This window comes from Nuphar pumila, chromosome 13 (genome assembly GCF_984573655.1).
Source record: "Nuphar pumila chromosome 13, dmNupPumi1.hap1.1, whole genome shotgun sequence".
NCBI classification, from domain to species: Eukaryota; Viridiplantae; Streptophyta; class Magnoliopsida; order Nymphaeales; family Nymphaeaceae; genus Nuphar; species Nuphar pumila.
This window is the reverse complement of record NC_143261.1, coordinates 7,221,746-7,245,306: the sequence shown is the minus strand read 5'-3', so window position 1 is coordinate 7,245,306 and position 23,561 is coordinate 7,221,746. Positions and strand designations below refer to the sequence as shown.

At 41.9% G+C, this 23,561-nt stretch overlaps 1 protein-coding gene across 1 annotated transcript; it reads right to left on the bottom strand.

Moving 5' to 3' along the window:
- Positions 1 to 1,870: 1,870 nt before the first annotated feature.
- On the bottom strand, positions 1,871 to 21,880 carry LOC149817643 (lysophospholipid acyltransferase 1-like). Its single transcript, XM_089984380.1, has 8 exons — positions 21,541 to 21,880; positions 20,614 to 20,669; positions 15,434 to 15,654; positions 14,933 to 15,341; positions 13,711 to 13,796; positions 3,858 to 3,921; positions 3,643 to 3,761; positions 1,871 to 2,279 (listed from the first exon to the last, which is right to left on the bottom strand). Exons 1-8 carry the CDS (start codon positions 21,861 to 21,863, stop codon positions 2,124 to 2,126), a joined length of 1,434 nt encoding a protein of 477 aa, XP_089840506.1. The 5' UTR covers positions 21,864 to 21,880; the 3' UTR covers positions 1,871 to 2,123.
- Positions 21,881 to 23,561: the final 1,681 nt, after the last annotated feature.

Here is a 23,561-nt window from a genome sequence, read left to right as displayed (position 1 = left end):
TATAATTTTTTGTTTCAAAAATTAGGATGTTACAGTAACTAATTAGGTAAATAGTAATAATTAACAAATAGCATGTAACTAATAAGGTAAATAATAATAGTTATCCAAGTTACTATATAATAGTTAATTTTTAAAAAAATTATATCATTAAAAAATTTAATAAATAATTCAAGCCCATCGGGCCAACCCGATAGCCTGCTGGCCAGCCCAAGCCCTGCCCAGGTATATAATGGGCTGGGTTTAAGTCTGGTACCTAACGGGCCCAGACCTAAAATCATGGCCCAAACCCGAACCATGGCAGGCCAAGTAGGCTTGGCCCATCAGACTGCCGGGCCAATTGCCCACCCCTAGGTGAGAGCTTATGTTTTCCATAATAACATTGCATTTGCACAAGGATGGACATTGTTTCCATGCATTGCCAAAATATGGCTTTGCCCAAAATGTGCTGATGCCTAGATGTGGTGGTGTTGATGGAGTTGGCAAAAACATCCTCTTGTACCACCCAGGTGGTATCCCATGTGGTAAGCGGGGTCCTGTCAAGCTGAAGGCCTGGGTTTGAATCCTTCTGCCATATGGGGCTTAAGAGATATCTGGTAGGGGTCTGCCTAACCCAGCTTGTCTATCAAAAAAAAAAAAAACCATCCTCTTGTAAATGGTTACTCGACTCCAACACCGGAGAGTGTTGGAGAAACAGCAACTCTCTGCTCCGAAAGAGCAGAGTGTTGGGCAAACAGCAATGCTTCAAGGCTCCTAAACAGAGGCTAAAGATCTTTTCCTGGTATTGCACTTTCAATGGCCAACCCATCAACCAAGGTCGTCTCTTGCACTTACCCAAGTAGACACCGTGGTCTGTGAGTGCACAGGCAACAGGACCCACGTACTGGTTTTTTTAGCCAAGACATGAACTAGGTGCCAGATTTATGAAGCTACGTTTAAGGGAGTTCAAAAACAACACCCCACACCAAAGCATGCAAAAAATGTGCTATATCATGCCTCAAGCGCCCGTAGGTGGGAAACCAAAAGCATACAAACAAAATGAAAGCAATCAGTATTACGTTTCATGTTGGTGGCATCCACATACTGCAATTTCCAACTTGTTTAGATCGTGTTTGGATGTGCCACTACCTGAGAAAAAGTAGGAATAAGCTGGAAATTTGTGCCATGTCCCATGATGCAAATTCCTTCTCAGTTTTTCCAACTTCCGACATTCTCCAAAATAAATGAGTGGATCCAAACGCCCTCTTAAAGGAGCATTTCGACTCTCAGATAGGGCTGGTAAACACACCAAACCAACGGAACATGAGGTCTTCAAGCTTGGCTCATTTTTGTGGTGAGTCGAGCCAAACTCGTACTGAACTGACTCATTTACCAAAAAAAAGATATACTGTTCGAAGCTAGCAGTAATGGGCTTTCAACTCAATACCTTTTGACTCATTTACAAAAAGAATACATTGTTCAAAGCTGAAACAACAGAATTTGAGCCTCAAAACCTATTGCTTGTGAGCCAAAGAATTTCGACTGTTTATTTTATACCCCATTATTGAATATAAAATGTGTAGAATTTATATTCATTATTCCTTAACAAGCCAATATGAGCCAAGTCAAGTCAAACACCTGTTATTTCTGTTCAGCTTGCCAAACACATTTTGGGCGCTCAAATGAGATCTTTACAAGACGAGCAAACAGCTCATCTCCTTCCCCAGCCCTACCCCAGCCGACTTTCATGGTGCCATCTCATGAAGCAAAAATACCGCATTTGTATGACTAAAAATTTTCATGTTTTGAGGGATCGAGTGAGAGAGCCAGATCATTAAGTCGCACTATCAAAATCAAGGGGTCTCAGGTTCAAATCCCACGGGAAACTAGGGGGTCGGCCTGAACTTGCCTATTTAAAAGAAAATAAAATAAAATGTTCTCCTTGTTTTGAATTAACATTAGAAAACATTAGAAAGAATTATCTGAATACCAATCTAAACAACAGAACAGATTAAAAAATGGAATAGCAAAAAAGGACGGCACTTCATTCCCATGCTTCAGCAGGTAACAGATTACTTCGCCTGTTTGAGTAAAGGAACAACAACAAGGTTACAGGATTAAACCCACCATACACTTACAAACTTGCTTCACTTGTTTTTACGAGCTTGTGATCTTGCTGGCTTTGATCTTGCTGGCTTTGATGGCTTGATTATGTAGCTAAGGAGGATCAGCACAATCGGTACGATGGTGCCGACATAATATACACTTGCATATGAAGCGAGTGTCTCATGCATGCTTAGGACCTGCATGCAAGATAAAACCATAATATGAAAACTGAATGTGCCTTGTTCATTCTTGCATTTATTAAGATTGTATCCCAGCATGCTAACACTGTAATTCACAAGCAAAAAATAAGTTTTCAAAGCCATAAGGGTATCCCAGGTTTCCTACTTCCCCTAATGACAGCTCCTACCATGTCCGGATCCATAACATTAGAGTGGAATTACAATGAAATTTTGGATGCAATTCCACAACATGGTTATCACCATTTGTTAAAGGTACAAAATTATATCTGATTCTTAAAATTTTCCAGGTCTTTTGGCATCTAAAGTGTAGAATGGCAATTGGTAGCAGCCATCAAATAGATGGTGTGATCTCAGCTACACCATGGAAGAAAAAAACATAGGCAGTGCTTGAGTTCTATGGTGGTAACACCAAACCAGTCCAACAAATCCAGACATACCCTATATATTTCTGCATTCTGTAAACCGGACAATGGGACACAGGTAGTTAACTATGTTCTCTTAATCTAAAATGAGAACTTCAAAAAGTGCCTGATGAGGCATAAAATTTACACAAGCATCGTATCATTTTGATGATTGAATCCAAGGTTGCCAGACTAAGAAGCGAAAATGGGAAATGATCTGAGAAACGTAAGCAGAAGCAAGACATTTTAAAATTTATAGGAAGCAAGAAGCAAGGAATTAATTTGAAAGAGAAACAGGAATACAAAAAGAAGCGATGAAAATCGAATAGGAAGTGAAATGATAATCGAATGAGAAGTGACTAAAAACTAAAGTAAAAATGACTGTTCTTAAATTTCATGATTTTTTTGTGCAATTGTCAAAATCTAAAAATGATGGTTACCAATTTAAAGAAAGCATAAGGGAAGTGAGTGAAAAGCATGGGAGAAAACAAATAAAAAACATGAAAAAAATGCCAAAGGACACATAGAAAGCGTGTGAGAGGAATAGGAGAAGCGTGAGATATTTGAGATTCTCATCAAGTTTCCAAAGCTCCTTAAGCGAGTTTCCGGGGAGCGTGCTTCCCGCCTATCTAAGAAGCCTCTGGTAACTCAGATTGAATACTTGAATAAAATTTTACAGTTGGCCCAAGAGTAAATTTGCTCAGTCCACAAAAGCAACAGCAATATTATTATGGTTCAACCACTAAAAAATTTTAGTATTCAACCTAGAAGGTAGACAAATGTCAAAACAAAGAGGCTATTGCTTGTAATGTAAAGTTTGTAAACCCATGCATGCACAGACACAAGTCAGACAATGATGGTAAAGCGATCTTATAGCACATGTGCATGCAAGCACGCACACACACATTCCTTCATGGAAAGAGAAGTCAGAAAAGAAGCTCAAGCAGAAGAATACTAACCATAAAGCCAATGCAGGAATAGTTCAGAACCAGCACTGTATAGGCAAAGTTCATAAAACCCATCGTCTTTCTTAATATATCCAAATTGGTTGGAATGGCTTGCTGCCATCTATAGATAGCTGGTGGTGAACAAGCAAAAAGGTTATCACATATAATCATCAAGCCTTATCCCAACTACCAAAGAAAAGGGCAAAGGAAGATAAATAGAAAGACACCTCTTGAACCAGCAATCATTAGTGCAGACTGCACAAAGAATATGATGTATCCAGCATATAATCCCTGCGAATCAATAAATATAAGAAAATTAGAAAATTTTCAGGCCCATGAACATAAGACAAACAGAAACTGAAGTTCCAAGAATTCCCTACTAACATGAGAAGATGAACAATGATAACATATGCATGCTTTTAGCGATGAAAATGGGCTGGAATTCATGGGTCAAAACCAGATCCAATCCACATTGTCAGATCTGGGTACAATATGTCTGAATCCAGGTTGGATTCAGAACAAACATGGTCTGGTCTGGTTTGATGTGGGTCAGAATCACATTTTCAGTCAGATCTGAGTTGAACCTGTGACTGATCCAGCCCGCTTTATCTTCCCAAATGAAAAATAATATTTGTAAGTTTTAAGTCAGATCTGGACCCAGAACGCCATTATGAGATCCAAGTCATACCAACCAGAATGAGACCTGTTTTGCACAATTCGGACAAGTACCAGGACAACCATGACAGAAATGATGTACAACCCTGATGCAGAGCAGGTCCGAAACGTCACAGACCCAACAGCAGTATAAAGATGATCTGGGTCCCAACCGGGCCCCAGACTGGACCCGAGACCCAGATCCACCAGCAGCTATAAAAAACCCTTTCCTAGGGTTGCGTGCGGCAGCCTTGAAGTTTCAGAATACATCGTTTACTATAACCTTCCCTGCAGTTTTTTTTTTTTATTTCTTCTCTGTCACGTCAGTTTTGCAGCAATCTTTATTGCTTGTTTATTTCTTTATCCCTTTTCAGTCATTTTGTTTAATATTTGTTAGGCACTGTTTCCTTTCCATTTTATATTGAACTGTTATTGAAATAAAGCCAACCACGGTTCAGCCAACGGTGGTTTTTTTGTTAGCATTCACAGCATATTGCACGACTGCAGCAGTCGTGAATCTCATCTCTGCAGCACCAACGTGCATCGTTACCAGCAACCTTCGTTGCGTCACGTGCAATCCGATCTCCTCACTGCATCACGTCGGCACCCATTAACGTGGGTTGTGTGCTGACCGAGTAGCATCAATGTCAGCCCCATTAGTGTCTCAATGTCGACCCCTTTCGCTGCACCGAAAGCGCGTGAACACCAGTACCCATTACGTGAAACTGAGCCTTTCTTTGCCTCATGTTGTTTCTGCGTTATTATATGTTGCACGAATGTGCATTGAAAGGAGCAGCCAACGGCAGCCTGTTAACGAGACGACACTGATTCCTTCACTGCACCAACGCCCCTCACGTCGGTATTCATCAAAGCTAAGGTTGTGGTTCTCTCGCTGCATCAAAATGGTATCAGAGCCCAGCCCCTCTTCCTTGGTCAACGGCATGTCCCAAGAAGCGATGGACGATCCTAAGAGCGGGAAGGCGCGAGAGGAGACCGGCAACGAAGATCCGATGATACAGATGATGGACATGTTGACAAAGATCCAGGAAGATCTGCTACGCCTAGAAAAGGATGTAGTCGGACTGTCAAAAGGTATGGATGGACTTGAAGATCGGCTCGTGGTCCTCGAGTCGTCGAGGAAGACGCACGCAACGTCCACGCTGAAAACGAGTGGTGGATTGGGCATCGATGTTGTTGGCCTCCCGAGTGCGATGGCGATCGAACCAGTCCAACCGAACGTCTGACAAGCTGTCGTGCAACTGAATGACATTGAGGCGGGCCTGCACAAGGATGTCAGCCGCACGATCATCCAACAGATGGTGTCATATCCATCATGGTTTCTTGATGCATTCAATTATGCCATTGCAACAAATATGGACGTCTTAAATTTGCGTATTGGTGGACCTGATTACTTAGACCTTCCATTTGTCGAAACGGTTTGGGAGTTGACGGCAAATAATATTATTATGGTTTCGGCAATTGGGAATGACGGGCCTTTTTACGGAACATTGAACATTCCAGCAATAATTGATCTTTTGAAGCCGTGTGGGGTTGCTTTTGGGAACAAGATCCTGAATGAGGATTTCTCTATAGACGGTGAGCAAAGCCACTATGCATCCGGAGCAGATATAGTGAAGTTTACAGAAGGTGGTCTAGTTTTTGGTAAGCATGCTTGTATCGTTGGTATTCTAGCCAGACTCCTAAGACCGCGTGCTGGAGGGACAGAAATTCAGCTTGTGCTTCCATGGGGTGCAATGGCAGATGGTATAGGTGGTCAGCTTCAAAACCAATCTACAGGCTTTGATTTGGAGACGTCCAGGAATATCGATACATGTTGCCTAACTTCAATGTGTCTGATTTATATGCTTACTGAGGAGACAACAAGTCGTCAGAGCCGACTTCTTCCCAACCAGGGGAGAATGATGCAGAGCAGGTCCAGAACGTCACAGACCCAACAGCAGTATGAAGACGATCTGGGTCCCAGACTGAACCCGAGACCCGGATCCACCAGCAGCTATAAAAACCCTCTCCTAAGGTTGCGTGCGGCAGCCTTGAAGTTTCAGAATACGTCGTTTACTATTGCCTTCCCTGCAATTTTTTTTCTTTATTTTTTATTTTTTCTCTGTCATGTCAGTTTTGCAGCAATCTTTATTGCTTGTTTATTTCTTTATCCCTTTTCAGTCATTCTGTTTAATCTTTGTTAGGCATTGTTTCTTTTCCATTTTATATTGAACTGTTATTGAAATAAAGCCAATCACGGTTCAACCAACGATGGTTTTTTTGTTAGCATTCGCAACATACTGCATGACTGCAGCAGTCGTGAATCTCATCTCTGCAGCACCAACATGCATCGTTACCAGCAACCTTCGTTGTGTCACGTGCAATCCGATCTCCTCACTGCATCACGTCGGCACCCATTAACGTGGGTTGTGTGCTGACCGAGTAGCATCAACGTCAGCCTCATTAGTGTTGTTGAGAATAGGTGGTTTTAAGTTAAGTCTTTTTATATTATCTTTTTATATTAGAGGCTATTTGAAATTATTTTGTCATAAAGGGCTTAGATGTAATTAGTCTTTTTAGCCTCTCTCTATTTAACATAGAGAGAAGCCCTAATGAAGGTATGAAGTGTTTTCTCTGTGCAGCCGTCTCTCCCTCTCACTCTCTCTCTCTCTCTTCTATCTTTCCCTCTATCTCTCTCTCTCTCTACCTAGGGTTTGGTGCTTCTTTCAACATGGTATCAAAGCCACGTGCGATCTTGGGTGCCTGAACTCCAATCTCAGTTTCCTTCAAGCAATATCAGCATATGCATAAAACTTCTTGGTGGATATCGCTCCTCTGCTGATCAGCGATCAGCGCCTCTTGGTGAAGATCAGATCTGGCGACAGATTTGTAGTCAGACCTAGTCACGACAATAAAGATCTGACTGGAGGTCATGACTCACATCTGAAGCCAGATCTGGAAGGTGGATGAAGACCCAATGGTCGAGGGTGCCAGAACTCGTCCTGTACAGGGTGAAGATCTGAAAAAAAGGGGGAGGAATCAGATCTTACTCAGATCTGGGTATGTTTGTTGTGATCAAGGAAGACTTGCTGTCATGGTTGAAGTCGCCAGCTGCTACCCATCAAGTGGAGATCGGGTCTGCTGAAGATTGACGTGGAAGTTGACTGTGGCGGGTGGATCGTGGTTTTCTGCCCTGATTTTTTGCTGTGATGCCGTGAGTCCTTGTTGTGTTTATCTCTGCCGTGATGCTGTAATTTCCTGCACTGTATTGTTGCCGAGTTCGTTTATTATCGTGGTTTCTGTGAGTATATGGCTGGGAGTATCGTGGTTCATGCACTGTATTGTTGCGGAGTTCTTTGAAGGCTTATGTTTTTGCGTGCTCAAGTTATCGCTAGTTGTGAATCTGGATGGTAAGTTTATCTCAGATTCTATTTTGTTGTTAGATTTCAGAAGATGAATATTAGCAGCCGTGTTACCTGCTGTGTCGTGATCTGTTTGGCTGGAAAGTGTGTGCTGTGAAAGCAGCATGTTAACTTATTGCAGAATTTTTTTTAAGCAGCAGGCGTGATTCCCTGCAGTGTGGGAAAATTATTTTGTTTGTGGGAATTGGTTTTTGTTGAGGGATTCTATGTTGAGTTCTGCTACTGGTTGTCTTAGTGGCTGATGCGTGATGATAACACACGCTATTCCTTGTGTTACTTGAAGCCTGTCCAGATTTTATCTCTGGTGTGGAAAACTGTGTAGTCGCGGAAAACTGATGTGTGATAGTCTGAAAACCAGACACATCTTTATCGTGTTGGATGTGTGATCTTGATTTGCAACCAATAGCCATCCGCGGTTGAGGTGGAAGGTGCTGGTCAAGTTTCTTTAAATTTGTTTTAAGTTTGGATCTGAATAGTAGCAAGTAGGGATGGCAGTGGGGCGGGGCGGGGGACAAGGTTTCCACCCCCGCCCCGCCTCAAAATTTTATCCTCCACCCCCGCCCCGCCTCCGCGGCGGGGATGGATTTTATCCTCCACCCCCGCCTTCATCCCCGTTTCATGTCCTCCACCCCCGCCCTGTCCCCGTCCCCGTCCCCGCCCCGTCCCCGTCCCCGCTTCCGCCTTCATCCCCGTTTCATGTCCTCCACCACGATCGACGCAGTCTGCGCCCGGTATGCCTCCTCGAAGGCGGAGTTGAACCGCCTGAAAGCCCGCCTCGCGCTTTCGGCATCGATCACCACCGGCATCTCCGCCACGACCTCGCTCCACGCCATGCGCTCGTAGTTAGCGACGTACTGCCGAAGCTTCTTGGTGTGCATTCCCACCCAAGCGTCGCCGAGGACGAGTCGGAGATCGGAGCTCTGCACCTTAACGATGATGTACTGAAGATTGTTCGTAAGGAAGAGGTAGGAGAGGAGTACGTCTCGGTAGAGCTCCGCCCTCTCGTCGAGCTTGCAGAGGAGGCTGAGTATGAGGGTGGAGGCCTCCCCCTGCGACGGCCAACGGTGGTCGGCGACGGCCCGGCTACAATGATAATGCGGATGGGGAAGGGGAAGAGGCGACGGCCCGGCTCGGCGGCTCCAGGGTTAGGAAATTAGGGAAGGGAGTTAGGGTTAGTAAACAGTAAAAATATAAAGGGTTAGGGGCGGGGATGGGGCGGGGCCGGGACGGGGATGGGGCGGGGCGGGGCGGGGCGGGGCGGGGGAACGTGCCAGTCCATCCCCGCCTCCACCCCCGGACGGGGATGGATTTTAACCTTCGTCCCCGCCTCCATCCCCGTTTCATACCCTTCATCCCCGGTCCAAACGGGGCGAGGCGGGGCGGGGCCCCGCTTTTCCCCGGTCCACTGCCATCCCTAGTAGCAAGTCGTTTTTCTCAGATTTCATTGGTGAAATCAAAACTTGATATAGTCGGGTTCGTAGTTGATTGTGGGTGTGCGCGTGTGGTTGCTCCTTGATTTTGTGAATCTAGCCAATTAGTTTATATTATGGCTCCAGTGGTTAAATCAGATGCAGATTCCTCCAAGGATTATGTAACTCTTAGCAGGGCCGAATATGACGAGCTCCTTGCTTTACGATCATCCACTTCGAAGTCTTCTGTTGCGGAGGTTGTGTGCTCGGCAGATGATGGCCTATCTGGTCAAGGTGATAGGTGGATCATTGATTCTGGAGCCTCTGGTCACTTGTGCGGAAATTCGAGTAATTTTTGAGGTTTAAAACCTGTGACTGGTCAAAAAGGGGTACTTCTTGCTGATGGTAGTTCTTCCCCAATTGTAGGGCAGGGAAGCATGTCTATTACTCCTACTCTTCAATTGTCGCATGTTCTTCATGCTCCTTCGTTTCCACAGAATTTACTATCCGTCAGTCGAATGACAAAAGATTTGAATTGTAGAGTGATTTTTGATCCTATGGGGTGCACCTTTCAGGACTTGCTGACGGGGAGAAAGATCGGTGGCGGCTATGAGGAAGGTGGTCTCTATTACCTACTCCAACAAGAAGTTTCGGCCTATTCAGCTGGTACATCATCCTCAAGTCCTCTATTGTGGCATCATCGTTTGGGTCACCTTCTAGTGACAAAACTTCGTCGTGTCATTCCTCATATACCTCCCTCAGTTTCTTTTCAGTGTGAAACATGTCAATTGGGAAAACATTGTCGAAGCTCTTTCCCTACTAGTCAGAGTCCGTCAAGTCAAGGATTGTTTGATCTTCTTCATGTCGATGTGTGGGGTCCGAGTAGGATTCCGAATAGGTCTCAGTGTCGTTATTATCTAGTTATTGTTGATGACTTCTCAAGGTTATCGTGGGTGTTCCTGTTAAAAGATCGATCTCAAGGTCCTGTCATTCTTAAATCTTTAATTGTCGAGATAAAAACTCAATTTGATGTATGTGTTAAAATTGTTCGCACTGATAATGCTCTTGAGTTCAAATCCAAAGACTTACTTCAATTCTATTCGGGTAATGGGATTCAACCTCAATTTACATGCCCCCATACCTCTCAGCAAAATGGAGTGGCTGAGAGGAAACATAGACAAATCCTTAATGTTGCTCGGTGCCTTATGATTCAATCCAATATGCCTGCTTCATATTGGGGCGATGCGGTTCTGACAGCTGGTTTTCTGATAAATCACATGCCGTCAAGCTCTGTAGAAGACCAGATCCTTATTCAAATTCTCCATCCAGAGGCTCCTCTCTTTCCCTATCCCTCCTAAAGTTTTTGGATGTGTGTGTTTTGTGCATAAGCTGGGTCCGGATCGAGACAAACTTGTTGCGCAGTCTATTAAATGTGTTTTCCTTGGGTATCCTAAAAACCAAAAAGGATATCGTTGCTACGACCCTATATCTCATAAAGAGTATGTTAGTGCGGACGTTACCTTCTTTGAGTCTATCCCTTATTTTTCAAGTACTACTCCCAGACTAGAGGAGAGCCTTGGTGATATCCTTCCTCTGCCGATTCCTCCCTTTCCGTTAGAGTCGCTTCCTCCTCAGTCCTTGGTTCCAGTGTCAGGTGTGTCTCGCTTCTGAAACCCTCCCATAGTATACACGCACAGGGTGCCTCCTACCTCCATGTCGCCATCACCTCCTTCTCCTCAGGTAAGTAATTATGAGCAAACTGTTGCCTCTACATCTGATGTTGATCTTCCCATTGCTCTGCGGAAGGTAAAGAGACAGTGCACTCTTTACCCCATCACGCAATTTGTATCAGAAGCTAATCTTGGGGCATCTATGAAGAATTTTATTTCTGCTCTGTCTGCCTCTTCTGTTCCGCTTCATCACAGTCAAGCTCTAGTCGACTCCAACTGGATGCAGGCTATGCGTGATGAGATAGATGCCTTATGGTCTCGAGACACTTGGGACTTGGTTGATCCTCCCACAGATGCAGATATTGTAGGCTGCAAATGGGTATATAGCATTAAGTATAACTCGGATGGGTCGATTGAACGGTACAAAGCCCGGTTGGTTGCAAAAGGCTACACTCAGACTTATGGGGTTGACTTTTTTGAAACTTTCTCCCCAGTTGCTCGTCTTGGCACTATTCGTCTTGTTCTTTCTGTTGCTGTGCACCATAGATGGCCCTTGTTTCAGTTGGATGTCAAGAATGCCTTTTTGTATGGGGATTTGCATGAAACTGTCTACATGCAACAACCTCCAGGGTTCGAGGTTCAGGGGGAGTGTCAGAAGGTGTGCAAGTTGAAGAAGGCTATTTATGGCCTGAAGCAGAGTCCGCGGGCATGGTTTCACAAATTATTTGAGGTAATGTCGAGCTTTGGATTTGTCAGGTCAGCTTCAGATCATTCTTTGTTTATCAAGAAAACCAGTACTGGAATTGTTGTTATGGTGGTATACGTCGATGACATCATATTAACAGGGAGCAGTGCCCAAGATATTTCTACAACAAAAGATCATCTTCAGAAGCACTTTGTTACTAAAGATCTTGGTCACCTTCGATATTTTCTGGGTATCGAGGTTGCAAGAAACAAAGAGGGCTTAGTGTTGTCTCAAAGAAAGTATGTGTTGGACTTATTAAAAGAAACTGGAATGCTAGGAGCTAAGCCAGCTAATATTCCAATGGATCCCAAAACTCACATGTTCGATGAGAAATCTGACTATGTGGATAGTGCCAGCTTTAGATCCTTGGTGGGTAAGTTGCTATATGTGACTGTTACTAGACCTGACATTTCATTAGCCGTGAGTAAAATCAGTCAATTCATGAACAAACCCACAAAAGTTCACTGGGATGCAGCTATGATGGTTCTTCGGTATTTAAATTCATCTCCTGGTAAAGGTCTGTTGTTTAAACGAAATCCATCGTTGGATGTGGTTGCCTACACTGACGCAGATTACGCAGGATCTGTCGAAGATAGGAAGTCAACATCTGGATTTTGTGTGTTTGTGGGAGGAAATCTTGTTACCTAGAGGAATAAGAAACAAACCGTTGTAGCCAGGTCGAGTGCTGAATCTGAATACCGGGCAATGGCCCAGACAACAGCTGAGATTATGTGGGTAAAATCAGTCTTGACCGAGCTTCAGGAGAAAGTATCCCTGCCTATGTTGATGATGTGTGACAATAGGGTTGCTACATATATTGCCAACAACCCAGTGTTTCATGAAAGGACTAAACATATTGAAGTTGACTGTCACTATGTTCGTGACCTGGTTCAAGCTGGGTTTATCTGCACCGATCATGTATCTTCCGAAGATCAAGTAGCGGATGTTTTTACCAAAGCTCTGGCGAGACCTAATTTCTCTAAATGTTGTGACAAGCTGAGCATGATTGATATCTATGCTCCAGCTTGAGGGGGAGTGTTGAGAATAGGTGGTTTTAAGTTAAGTCTTTTTATATTATATTTTTATATTAGAGGCTATTTGAAATTATTTTGTCATAAAGGGCTTAGATGTAATTAGTCTTTTTAGCCTCTCTCTATTTAACATAGAGAGAAGCCCTAATGAAGGTATGAAGTGTTTTCTCTGTGCAGCCGTCTCTCCCTCTCACTCTCTCTCTCTCTTCTATCTTTCCCTCTATCTCTCTCTCTCTCTACCTAGGGTTTGGTGCTTCTTTCAACAAGTGTCTCAGCGTCGACCCCTTTCGCTGCACCGAAAGCGAGTCAACACTGGTACCCATTACGTGAAACCAAGCCTTTCTTTGCTTCACGTTGTTTCTGCGTTATTATATGTTGCATGACTATGCATTGAAAGGAGCAGCCAACGGCAGCCTGTTAACGAGACGACACCGATTCCTTCACTGCACCAACGCCCCTCACGTCGGTACTCATCAAAGCTAAGGTTGCGGTTCTCTCACTGCATCAAACCCATTTGTGTCTTACTGCTTTCCAGAAGCACAAGTACTTGCATGAAAAATCTCATTCTACATAATATCACTTAAAAATTGTTGGAAACAGTAGAGAATAAGTACAATCCATTATTTTTCATATAAATCTGATGCATAATAAAATCAACAATTGACTAATAAAATATAAAAGAGAAAAACTTCCCATGGTGACAAATATTTGCTGCATAATCGAAGAGTGATATTTGATATCCATGCTTCTCATGGACTCATGAAGGCAAACTACTGTCAAACCGATCTAAATTATGTCTTTGCAATACTTTGGAAGCCTAATGTTGATCCATGCTTTATGAAGTGACTTTAGATGATCAGCAGTGCAAGTCATTACGATAACTGGTTCCAGACCATGCTCGCAACAATCCATTTGTGAAAAATAAATCACTACTAGAAATATGAGGAAATCACTCTTATTTTCACCCTTGAGAAAAGCTTTTTCTTTTTATTTATTATTGGTCTTCAAGAATTTCCTAGAAGACACTCCATGCTCTCTTTAAAGTGCATGCTTAATTGTAATATGATATGCTTGTGCAACCAAAACGGCCAGCCAGTGCATCAAGTCATTTATCCAAGCCAAATGTCAAGAAGATAAAACACTGCTCACATGCCAAACAGCACTAACTGTCTGAGTCACCAACAACTGCAGGAATCCTGGTTTCTTCCCTTTCTGGATGAGCCTTTCGTAAACATCTGCAAGATACCAAATCTGAGGTTGCAAAGAAAACATCCATAAATACAATGACGGATCTGTACATGCTGACACTGTCTAACCTTTCTGTGTATTGCTGCCTCAAAAATTGAAATTCCTAGGCAAGAAGAATGGTAAAAACTAAGGCCATCTTTGGATGTAGGACAATTTGACCTAGGATTTGAAAATGGAAGCTAGGAACTTTTTCAAAAGGAACAATGGTCCCAAAAATAATCTTTCCATGTTTGTCGCGCTCGAAAATTGGATGAGAAAGCAAGTTGATCATTCCCATATCTGGAAACATATGTAAAAAATTTATTTTGATATGCTTGTTGAAATATAATATACTTCTGTTTATCTATTTATTGCTACTTTATTTATCATTTTTGTTTACTACCTTATATGCCATAATGTAAAATCGCAGCTAGTTTATAGTTTTAATAATCAATCTGTGTGTATGTGTATCTGTGTTTATTCATTTACCAATGCCGCTAATGCATATACTATCTACATGTATATTTATATTTTTGTTATGCATTTTTATTCTCACATACACACAATCTAAATGGCCAGAGTCTTTCTGGAATTTAGCCAGAATTTGTCAGCCGGAAGCACACACAAATGTGCACCACACACACACATGCAGAGGCGGAGCCACATATGGGCCAGGGTGGGCAAGTGCCCACTCTGACCCTGAAATTCCAAGTTAGGGGGTTTGGGTCAGGGTGGGCACCCTGACCTGAAAGCTGTGCCTCCCCCGCTTCCAACTCACCCACCCAAACTCTCTCTCTCTCTCTCTCATATATATCGACACACATACACACATTTGTGCCCACCCTAATTTGGATTTTTTGGCTCCCCCTCTGCACACATGGGAAGGATTATGGGGATAAGAAAGTTCTACACAGGAGAATTTTCTCTATCTCTCCAGTCTCAACATGGAATTTTTTTTTCCTAGTAATATGGAAAACAATAGCATATTTAAGAAGACATGGAAAGATATCCTTTTTCACACTAAAAGGAGAATTTCCCTTTGTATCTCTCAGATTTAAATGTGCCCTAAAAGCATATCAAACAGCAAACTTGTCATTTGAGAATTATGAAACCCTTGAAAGGAAGTATATGAAAAGAAACTCACAGTAGCGTAGCCAAGTGCTGACTTGAATGTTCCACACAAGGGGTATCCCCACTGCACTCGTGGCCAACTCCACCCCAATAATATCAACATTTTTTGCACGATCCCAGCGTGGTCTGGGAGGGACAGTATCTGCCCAACCACTAAATCCAAGACCACAGATTATAATGGATGCTTCCGAAATGGACCATATAAAATAATATTTCCAACGAGCAGTGAATCCGGACATGTATTGGTAGCTCAGCCGTTTCCAGAATTCCCATTCCTGATATATAGGTTCAGAAAACCGGGACAATGGAAAGTGTGGTACCAGATACAAGTATAAACCCATGCAAATGGCAGATTGAGTAAGAGCTCTCAGCATAGCTCCATATGGTGAAGGAAATGTTCGCTTATTATCGGGGCTCCATAACTGTGAATAAAAATGAGTTAATTTCCACTCTCAACTGCTTAGAGTAAATTAAAAGAGATTGAAAAAGGAACAAATTATATTGCCAAACCCACCCCTTTATTTTCTGTCCATTCAAGGTAATCTTTCATTTCATAAACTGGTCCAGCAAAGTGACTGCCACAGCAAAGACAGTAACCAATATACTCAACTGGGGAAGGGCATTGAAGCAACCGGTATTTCTTTTGGGCCTCCCGAAGGCCTTCTTCTTTTGATAACCCATCGCTGTAATTCATTGCACATGATATAACTTTAAGCGTCAAAACCATTAGAGCACCTAATCAGTGAAAGACTGAATCAGTAATTCACCAACAATAATATAATTCCATATGATAATTTACATGTCAATCCAAGAAGCAGAATTAAACAAGATTTTTCAATCCAAGAAGTTGAATTTCAAAAGGGTTTTCAAAAAAGTTTTAACCTATGTCACACGGGTACGGGTACAGAGGGCACGACACGGCAATTTCAAAAAACGATGGTACGAGGACATGGCTGTATATATATGTATGTATTCAGAAAGAGTTTGGGTCTGGATCAAGTCTGGATCTATAATAAGGTCCATATAAAAAAAAATCAGTGAGGGAGGTGACTGCAATTTTTTGAAAAAAAAGGGGCAGGGGAAGGTCCATATCAGAAATTAAAGAAAAGTTTGTAAGGGAGGGGGGTGATTGTAATTTTTAAAAATAAGGGGGAGGCGGAATGATATTCTCTTTTTAATAAAAACATAGGGCACAAAATCTCTCTCTCTCTCTCTCTCTCTCTCTCTCTCTCTCTCTCTCTCTCTCTCTCTCTCTCTCTCTCTCTCTCTCTCTATATATATATATATATATATATATATATATATATATATATGTATGTGTGTGTGTGTGTGTGTGTGTGTGTGTGTGTGTGTGTGGCAGACTAGAAGAAGAAAAGGAGGATCCAGTATGCTCTCTCTCTCATCTTCTTCTTCTTTCTCCTCGTCTTCCTCTTCCTCTTTTGTCCTCATCTTCCTTCTTCTCCTCCTATTCCTCTTTTTCTTTGATCTTCTTCATTCTCCTCTTGTTTCTTTTTGTTCTTCTTCTTCTCCTCCTTTTTCATTTTCTTCCTCCTCCTCTTCCTTTTTTCTTTTTCTTCTTCCTCCTCCTTTTTCTTCTTCCGCCCTGCCTTTCACCGAGGTCAAACAAAAAAAATGGGTTGGGTTGTGGTTGGACCCAACCCAATCTGGACCAGCACGTACCCGTGTTGCGTCTGGTACCAGTACTCGTGCCGGGTTGTGTCAACACAGGTATGGTTGTCTGGTTGTCATTTCTATGTGACATAGGTTTTAACTGAGCACTGATCAAGAAAGTACCACAGCTCTTGCCCAGAGAGCATCATAAAGCATAATGTCAACACTGTCCAGAGCCTTAATTAGTTTTACCAATATGCAACGTAGTTGACCTATTTATAGATTTTATGAAGACATCCATATGTTTGACATAATGAGGTATAGATGTGCAAGATGCAGATGAAATAACACATTCTCCAATTATGGATTATGAGTATCTGGTCCTCAATGCTAGGTCAGGTCTCACTCAGGTAGCCCGCAGGGCCCAAGCCTATCATTTTGAACCTATGTCACATGGGTACGAGTGCGAGTACAGGTATGGGTACGGAGGGTACGACACAACAATTTCAAAAAATGAGGGTATGGGGATACAGCTGTATATATATATATATATATATATATATATATATATATATATATATATATATATATATATATATTCAGAAAGAGAGTTTGGGTCTGGTTCAAGTGTGGATCTATAATAAGGTCCATATCAAAATTAAAAAAAAACGTTTGTAAGGGAGGTGACTGTAATTTTTTGAAAAAAAAAGAGGTATGGGAAGGTCCATATCAGAAATTAAAGAAAAAGTTTGTAAGGGAAGGGGGTGACTGTAATTTTTAAAAATAAGGGAGAGGGAGAATGAAATTCTCTTTTTAATAAAAACATAGGGCACAAAATCTCTCTCTCTCTCTCTCTCTCTCTCTCTCTCTCTCTCTCTCTCTCTCTCTCTCTCTCTCTCTCTCTCTCTCTCTCTCTCCTTCTTCCTTCTCCTCTCCTCTTCCTCTTTCATCTTCTTCCTTCTCCTCATCTTCCTCTTCCTTATTCATCCTCTTCTTCCTTCTTCTCTTCCTCTTCCTCTTTCTCTTCCATCTTCTTCTTCATTCTCCTCATGTTTTTTCTTCTTCTTCTTCCTCCTCCTCCTCCTCGTCTTCCTCTTTCTTTTTCTTCTTCCTCCTCCTCCTTTTTCTTCTTCCTCCCTACCTTTCACCGAGACCAAAAACAAAAAATTGGGTTCGGTCACGGTAGGACCCCACCCGATCTGGACCAATACGTACCCATGCTGCATCCGGTACCAGTACCTGTGTCAGGCTGCGTTGACACGGGTACGGCTGCCTGGTTTCCGTGTCTATGTGACATAGTTTTGAACCCATGGCTTGTCAAACCACAATTTTCAAGAGGTAATCACGTTCCTAGAGCTTACCACTGCAATAGAATCCATGATGACCATAATCATCAAAAACCATCTTCAAAGATATTGATTCTCTTCTTCCAAACCCTTGGTCATACATCATATTCCCAACTCACAATGGTGGAAGCTTCTGCCAAAGTCCTCTACAATAAAGTACCACCACGAAGACTTAAACCTCTAATAATTAAAGCACTTATTATTATCTTCTTCCAAAAAGTCAGTCAGGTAGATAAGAACCAAAATTTTTGTAAAATTGACATATTAATAGAAGCTTTTCCTTAAGTCCTCCATCAAACATATGCAAGATGGTGCATGGCTGCTCAAACTTTTGGAAGTCCCATGGTCAAAGATGCCAAAAACCACTCCATGGGGGACAAGGAACTTCTGAGTGTGGAAATCATGTTTTACTTGCCATGTTGGAAATGCATGTCACAAGACACTTTAACAGTTGCAAGAATTCAAAATAGTGCAGACAAAGAAAGTAACCATTTATTAATGTAGAAGATAGCTTAATTGTGACTAAAATAAAGTGTCCTTGAAGAGTTAAACAATTTCAAACAATGATACCCTTGTAAGACAGAAGATGGCATCACAAAAGACACCAAGTACGAAGCCAAAACCCAATTTCATCATCTTTTATGCTCATGAGAAGAGTTTTTAAAGCAGATTATTGCCCTCTCTTATTTGCAGACACAGACAAAACATGTTTATCAATCGCTATCTCTTGACATATCAGTGGCTCTCGCAAACATATATTTAAAACACAAGTTAAAATCACAGTAAAAATCTAACAAATAAAGGTTTAAGATAAACCAACCTCACCATGTTAGGTATGGCCAAACACGTAAGCATTTACCAGCATCAACTAGGAAGTTTACATGAAGTCTGAAGTACCGCTCAAACAGCCTCCAGAGTTAAATAGGCAAGAAGGCCATACCTTATTATGCCACATAGGTGCGGATGCGGATGTGGTGATGCGGCACTTTAAAAAAACTTGGGTGCAGGGGGTGCGGGGAGGGTATATATATAACTTTTAACAGTTTTAAGTTAACACTAATGAAATAAAAACAATTATCATATCATCAATTCATCATGCATAAATTCATGCAATAAATCAAATTAACATCTACAATTGCTATTTCTCATCAATAAAAAATACCACATTGGTGCAGATATATATATATATATATATATATATATATATATATATATATATATATATATATATGTATATATATATATATGTATGTATATATATATATATGTATATATATGTATGTATATGTATATATATATATATATATATATATATATATATATATATATGTATGTATATGTATGATGTATGCATATGTATGTATGTATAAAATTGGGCTTGGTTAGGGTTAACTGAATCTGCTTTTGGACAGCAATGGACCTCAATGTGGTTGACTTCACCTGACACAAAGGAAGCTGTGTCCAAGTGTCGCACCTGCATGGGTGCGGGTGCCCTGTTAGAAGAGTATAGGCCATACCACATAAGATAGAAAGTAGAGCGCCAAAAGCTCAATTTCATCATCCTTCATGCTCATAAGTGAAGGTTTTAAAGCCACCAAGCTCCCTTCTATCTGTGCTATGTACTAAACCACTTCATTCACTGATGACCATAATTTAGTTAAAGAGGGTATCCTGCTGACATAGCTTAAGGCCCTATTCGGATGGCATTTTTTTTAGAACAAAGTTTTTTATTAATTCATTTTTCAGTCAATTTTTATATTAAAAAGATGCTTTTATTTTGAATGATGCCACTTTAATCAATTCTTTTTGGTGCTTTATTCTTTGTTTCACCATGTTTTTATTCTTCACTATCAACAACATAATCATCACCCTTATTTACATCACCATTATATTCATCATGCTTTTTTCACTATCATGTTATCATCATCACCTCATCAACATCTTCAACGGTTTTTTATTTGTCATCAAATATCACTACTATCACTAGCATCATTATTATAATCAATCATCAACATCAATCCATAACCACCACTACAATGAACATTTTAATCACTTACATTGTCATCCTCATCACCACCACCACCTTCATCATGTTAATCCTGAAACAGAAGAAAGGTGTTCTCCTTACCATTTTCCCATGATCACATGATCGAAAAATAGCCAGAAAAAATACCCTTGTTCTTCTTCCAGTCTGAGATTTTACAAGTCATTTTTAGCACCAGATTGCCAGAAAATTGGTAGATAAGTTTTTGCTAGACAGGGGGCAGCACTTTCCCACTGTTCTCCACCAAACCCATGGGCGAATGAGCTGCAAAAATTAAAAAAAGGTGCAGAGGGCCATGGGAGAGTTTGAGGGAGGAGAAGAGAGAGGTACAGACAGAGCCCAAGAAGTGGCGAGACAAATACCAACTCTAAATTTCATTCATTTTTTTCCAAACCAACATTTCACCTTAAGTGACATTCTCTAAAAACTAACTCCTATACCTTTTTCATTTCTACTGTGAACCAAACACTATATTCCGAAAGTGTGGTTATGAAAACTTACTAAATCAAATTGTTGGGATCATATACTTGTTCACTAAATCATTTATACAACAGAAAATAACAGTATAAAGGAATTATATTTTAGCATTGCCTGAGTCCTGTAGAATTTGATCAATTGTCATCAGATGCAAAACTAATCCGCATTGAAGTATCAACAAGACGAAGAACAACCATAAGGCCTAAGAGAAGATACCAGTTGAATCAATGCCTCCTTCCTTCCATGCATCCCCACTCATATAATATACATGACTGCAATATCAAATCAGAGAAGTCATAATTTTATAATTTAAAAAAAAAAACAGTCATAGCAATGCAATAGTGATCAGTATGTCAATTTGATCAAACTTGGAAAAGAAAAAAGGCACATAATGCTTCCTTAGCTTATTAGTGAATAAAGAGAGACGACGTAAAGAGCAACCAAATCGACATCAGGAACCTTTTTTTTCTCTTTTTTGGATAAACAGGGGAAAACCACCCCGCTCACGCGTGGATTCTACCATTGACATAAAACCCCAAGTCCCCCTTGATCACCAGCGAGCACACCCAGCTTCAGTATTTCGCTGACAATCGTCGCGCACCCGTGGGTTTCGAACTCATGACATCTGTCAGCTTGGTGACATTCACGAGTGGCCCCTACCAGATGGGCAGAGCCTTCGTGGGCAACTGACATAAACCTTGATAAAGCTATAAACCAACAATGTAAGGCTTCACCGGTCACTAACCATATCCATTATTTACTCCTAGGTTGAATAGATCAACCTAATGTGACAATGTGGACATCAATAATGCCATATATGGTCATATAAACGCACTCGCGTACGCATACACGCACCAAATCCTCAAAAAAACGCAACAAAAATCAGGAATTCCCAAATATCTTCATAGACCAACATAACCAAAACCGATACAGAAACCCAAAAATCAAAGAAAACAAAAGAAAAATGGAGAAACTACACAAAACGAGGTATCCACCAAAAATCATGACAAAAAACGTAACAAATAACAAGAATTTCCAAAAACCCTCAAAAACCAACATAACCAAAACCGATCGGAAGACCCCAAAAAAAGCATAAAACAATAGATGAATCGCTACAGAAACCGTGGGGGGAGAGTGACGAACCAGCCGATGAGGTAGCCGAAGGCGGCCAAGAATGTGAAGATGCCGGCGGCCCGGCGGAAGAGGAGCATGGATGCGTAGCCGAGGGACATGGGGACGAGGAAGTGGAGGTTAGAGGAGAGGCCGAAGGAGAGGTAGGAAAGGGCGGCGCCAGTGAGGGCCGAGTAGAGGTGCTTGAGGAAGGCGCCGCCTGGGATGAGTCGCCACGCCCAACTCACGGGGATGGTCGCCACGAAGCAAAGGAGGAACCTCATGACGGGTACAGACACGCCGATCGCCGCCGCCGCCGCCGCCACCTCCATCTCCACCGCTCCTCCGCCTCCCATGGTGGTGGCTCTCCTCCCTCTGCGGATTGCGTGCTTTTGCTGTTAGTTTTTTAAAACTCAGTCAAGTGGGTCCGTTTCTTCTCTTGTGGAGTTACCCAAAGTGCCCTCCCGTGGAATGGGCTAAGTAGGTTCGGTTCGGTGGGTTCATGTCAGGGAAGGATGTCAATGGGTCGGGTATGACCCGGTGTCGATCCGGATAGAATTCGTTGGTTAGGGTCAGGGTTTGGTAAGAAAGAAAGGGTTACGATTAACTGATTCGGTTGGATCCTTGAGATTTGATCAGCATACTGACACGGGTATACCTCAATGAAATTTCATACCAAAGGTTCGAGCTGAGTTGTGATTAAGATCAGCAATTTTTCAACCCTGGAATCACATTTAGGGTGGGATTGTGTTTTGTACATCTACCTTTGTATCTCTTTTTGTTTCTATAAACAGGCATATACAGTTATTGTATTTCTTAACAAGATTTATTGAGTTTAACTTTTAAATTGTGTGATTGCATCCTGAGAGGAAGATTCTCCTCCCTCACCCGTCTGTCCATCACCGCTCATCGTCGTTTAGTCAAAAACATGTTTCTCCCTTCCATACACACCTTCGCCATATGTATCATTTTTCGCACCTCTCTGTCAGTTTTCCCCTCTGATTATGCCATCTACCCTGAGACATGCAACGCCCCTTCTTCCTAGTCATGTCCTTGCCCGACGACACATTATGCTTGTTGCAGCGTGTCCGACACCTACCCGAATATGTTACCGCATCCTCTGCCACATCAACTACTATTATCGCAACCTTGCCTCCACTACTACACCATCTGTTGTTGCTGCAACAACCCTCCCACAGCCTCAAATTCAACATACCCCATCGTCGTGCTCAAGTTCTGATTTGCACTCTGCAAGGCCTAAACCGTAGGACCTACCCCTTTGAGAATCGGGTCCTGACATTTGGTATTAGTGCATTGTTCTTGCAAGACACGCCGACCAGCAGACTATTTGGTCTACGCAGCAAGAGCCCACACCCTTCTCGCTTCTGCTTAGGTATGATTCGATGATCATGTTAAATTTTTAAGTTATATTTTTCAAATTTGTTGCGTTGGATTTTATCGGGTGGAGTGTTAGATCCGATTCAATGCTAATCTAACCTGAATTCGAAGGATTCAAATTCGTTTTCCATGCTCATGACATTTTTGGGTATCCAAAGATATTTTTGGGTCTCCAAAGAGCCGAACAACAGTCCTAACGACTTTGTTGAGGTGTGGCTGAATTCTTTTTCAGCCTGCACCAAGTAGAATATGTATTTTGGTGCAACCCAAACACTTTTGTGAGAGTCTGACCAACCTAGGTACTCAACCGTTGTTCTAAGACATGTTTATCGTGTGTACGGAAGCCACATGCCTACCTGTTGTTTGCGCATGCGACGCTATCGGTATCATTACCATAACTCTTTTGTTGTATCACGAGTTCAGTCAACAAGGGCTCATGCCAGTGGCGGAGCCAGGGGTGGGCATGGGTGGGCGGTCGCCCACCCCAGAATTAGAAACCGAAAAAAAAAAATTGGAACAAGTGTCATTATAATATCAGTAATAGTTTTTTGCACATTATCCAATAATTCTATTACTTTACCTTGTATTTTTACATACATTAGCTTAAAAGAGTCTTTAATTAGCCCATAAATGAATTGATTCCCTCTAGTTCGGAT

What these genes read in the sequence shown, in the direction of transcription:
- LOC149817643 (XM_089984380.1), bottom strand. Translation starts at nt 21,863, where the DNA reads ATGGGAGGCGGAGGAGCGGTGGAGATGGAGGTGGCGGCGGCGGCGGCG. An exon ending in AATGGACAGAAAATAAAGGG is followed by an intron (nt 15,342 to 15,433) that starts GTGGGTTTGGCA and finishes TTTTATTCACAG; the next exon opens with TTATGGAGCCCCGATAATAA. An exon ending in AATGATTGCTGGTTCAAGAG is followed by an intron (nt 3,762 to 3,857) that starts GTGTCTTTCTAT and finishes GTTCACCACCAG; the next exon opens with CTATCTATAGATGGCAGCAA.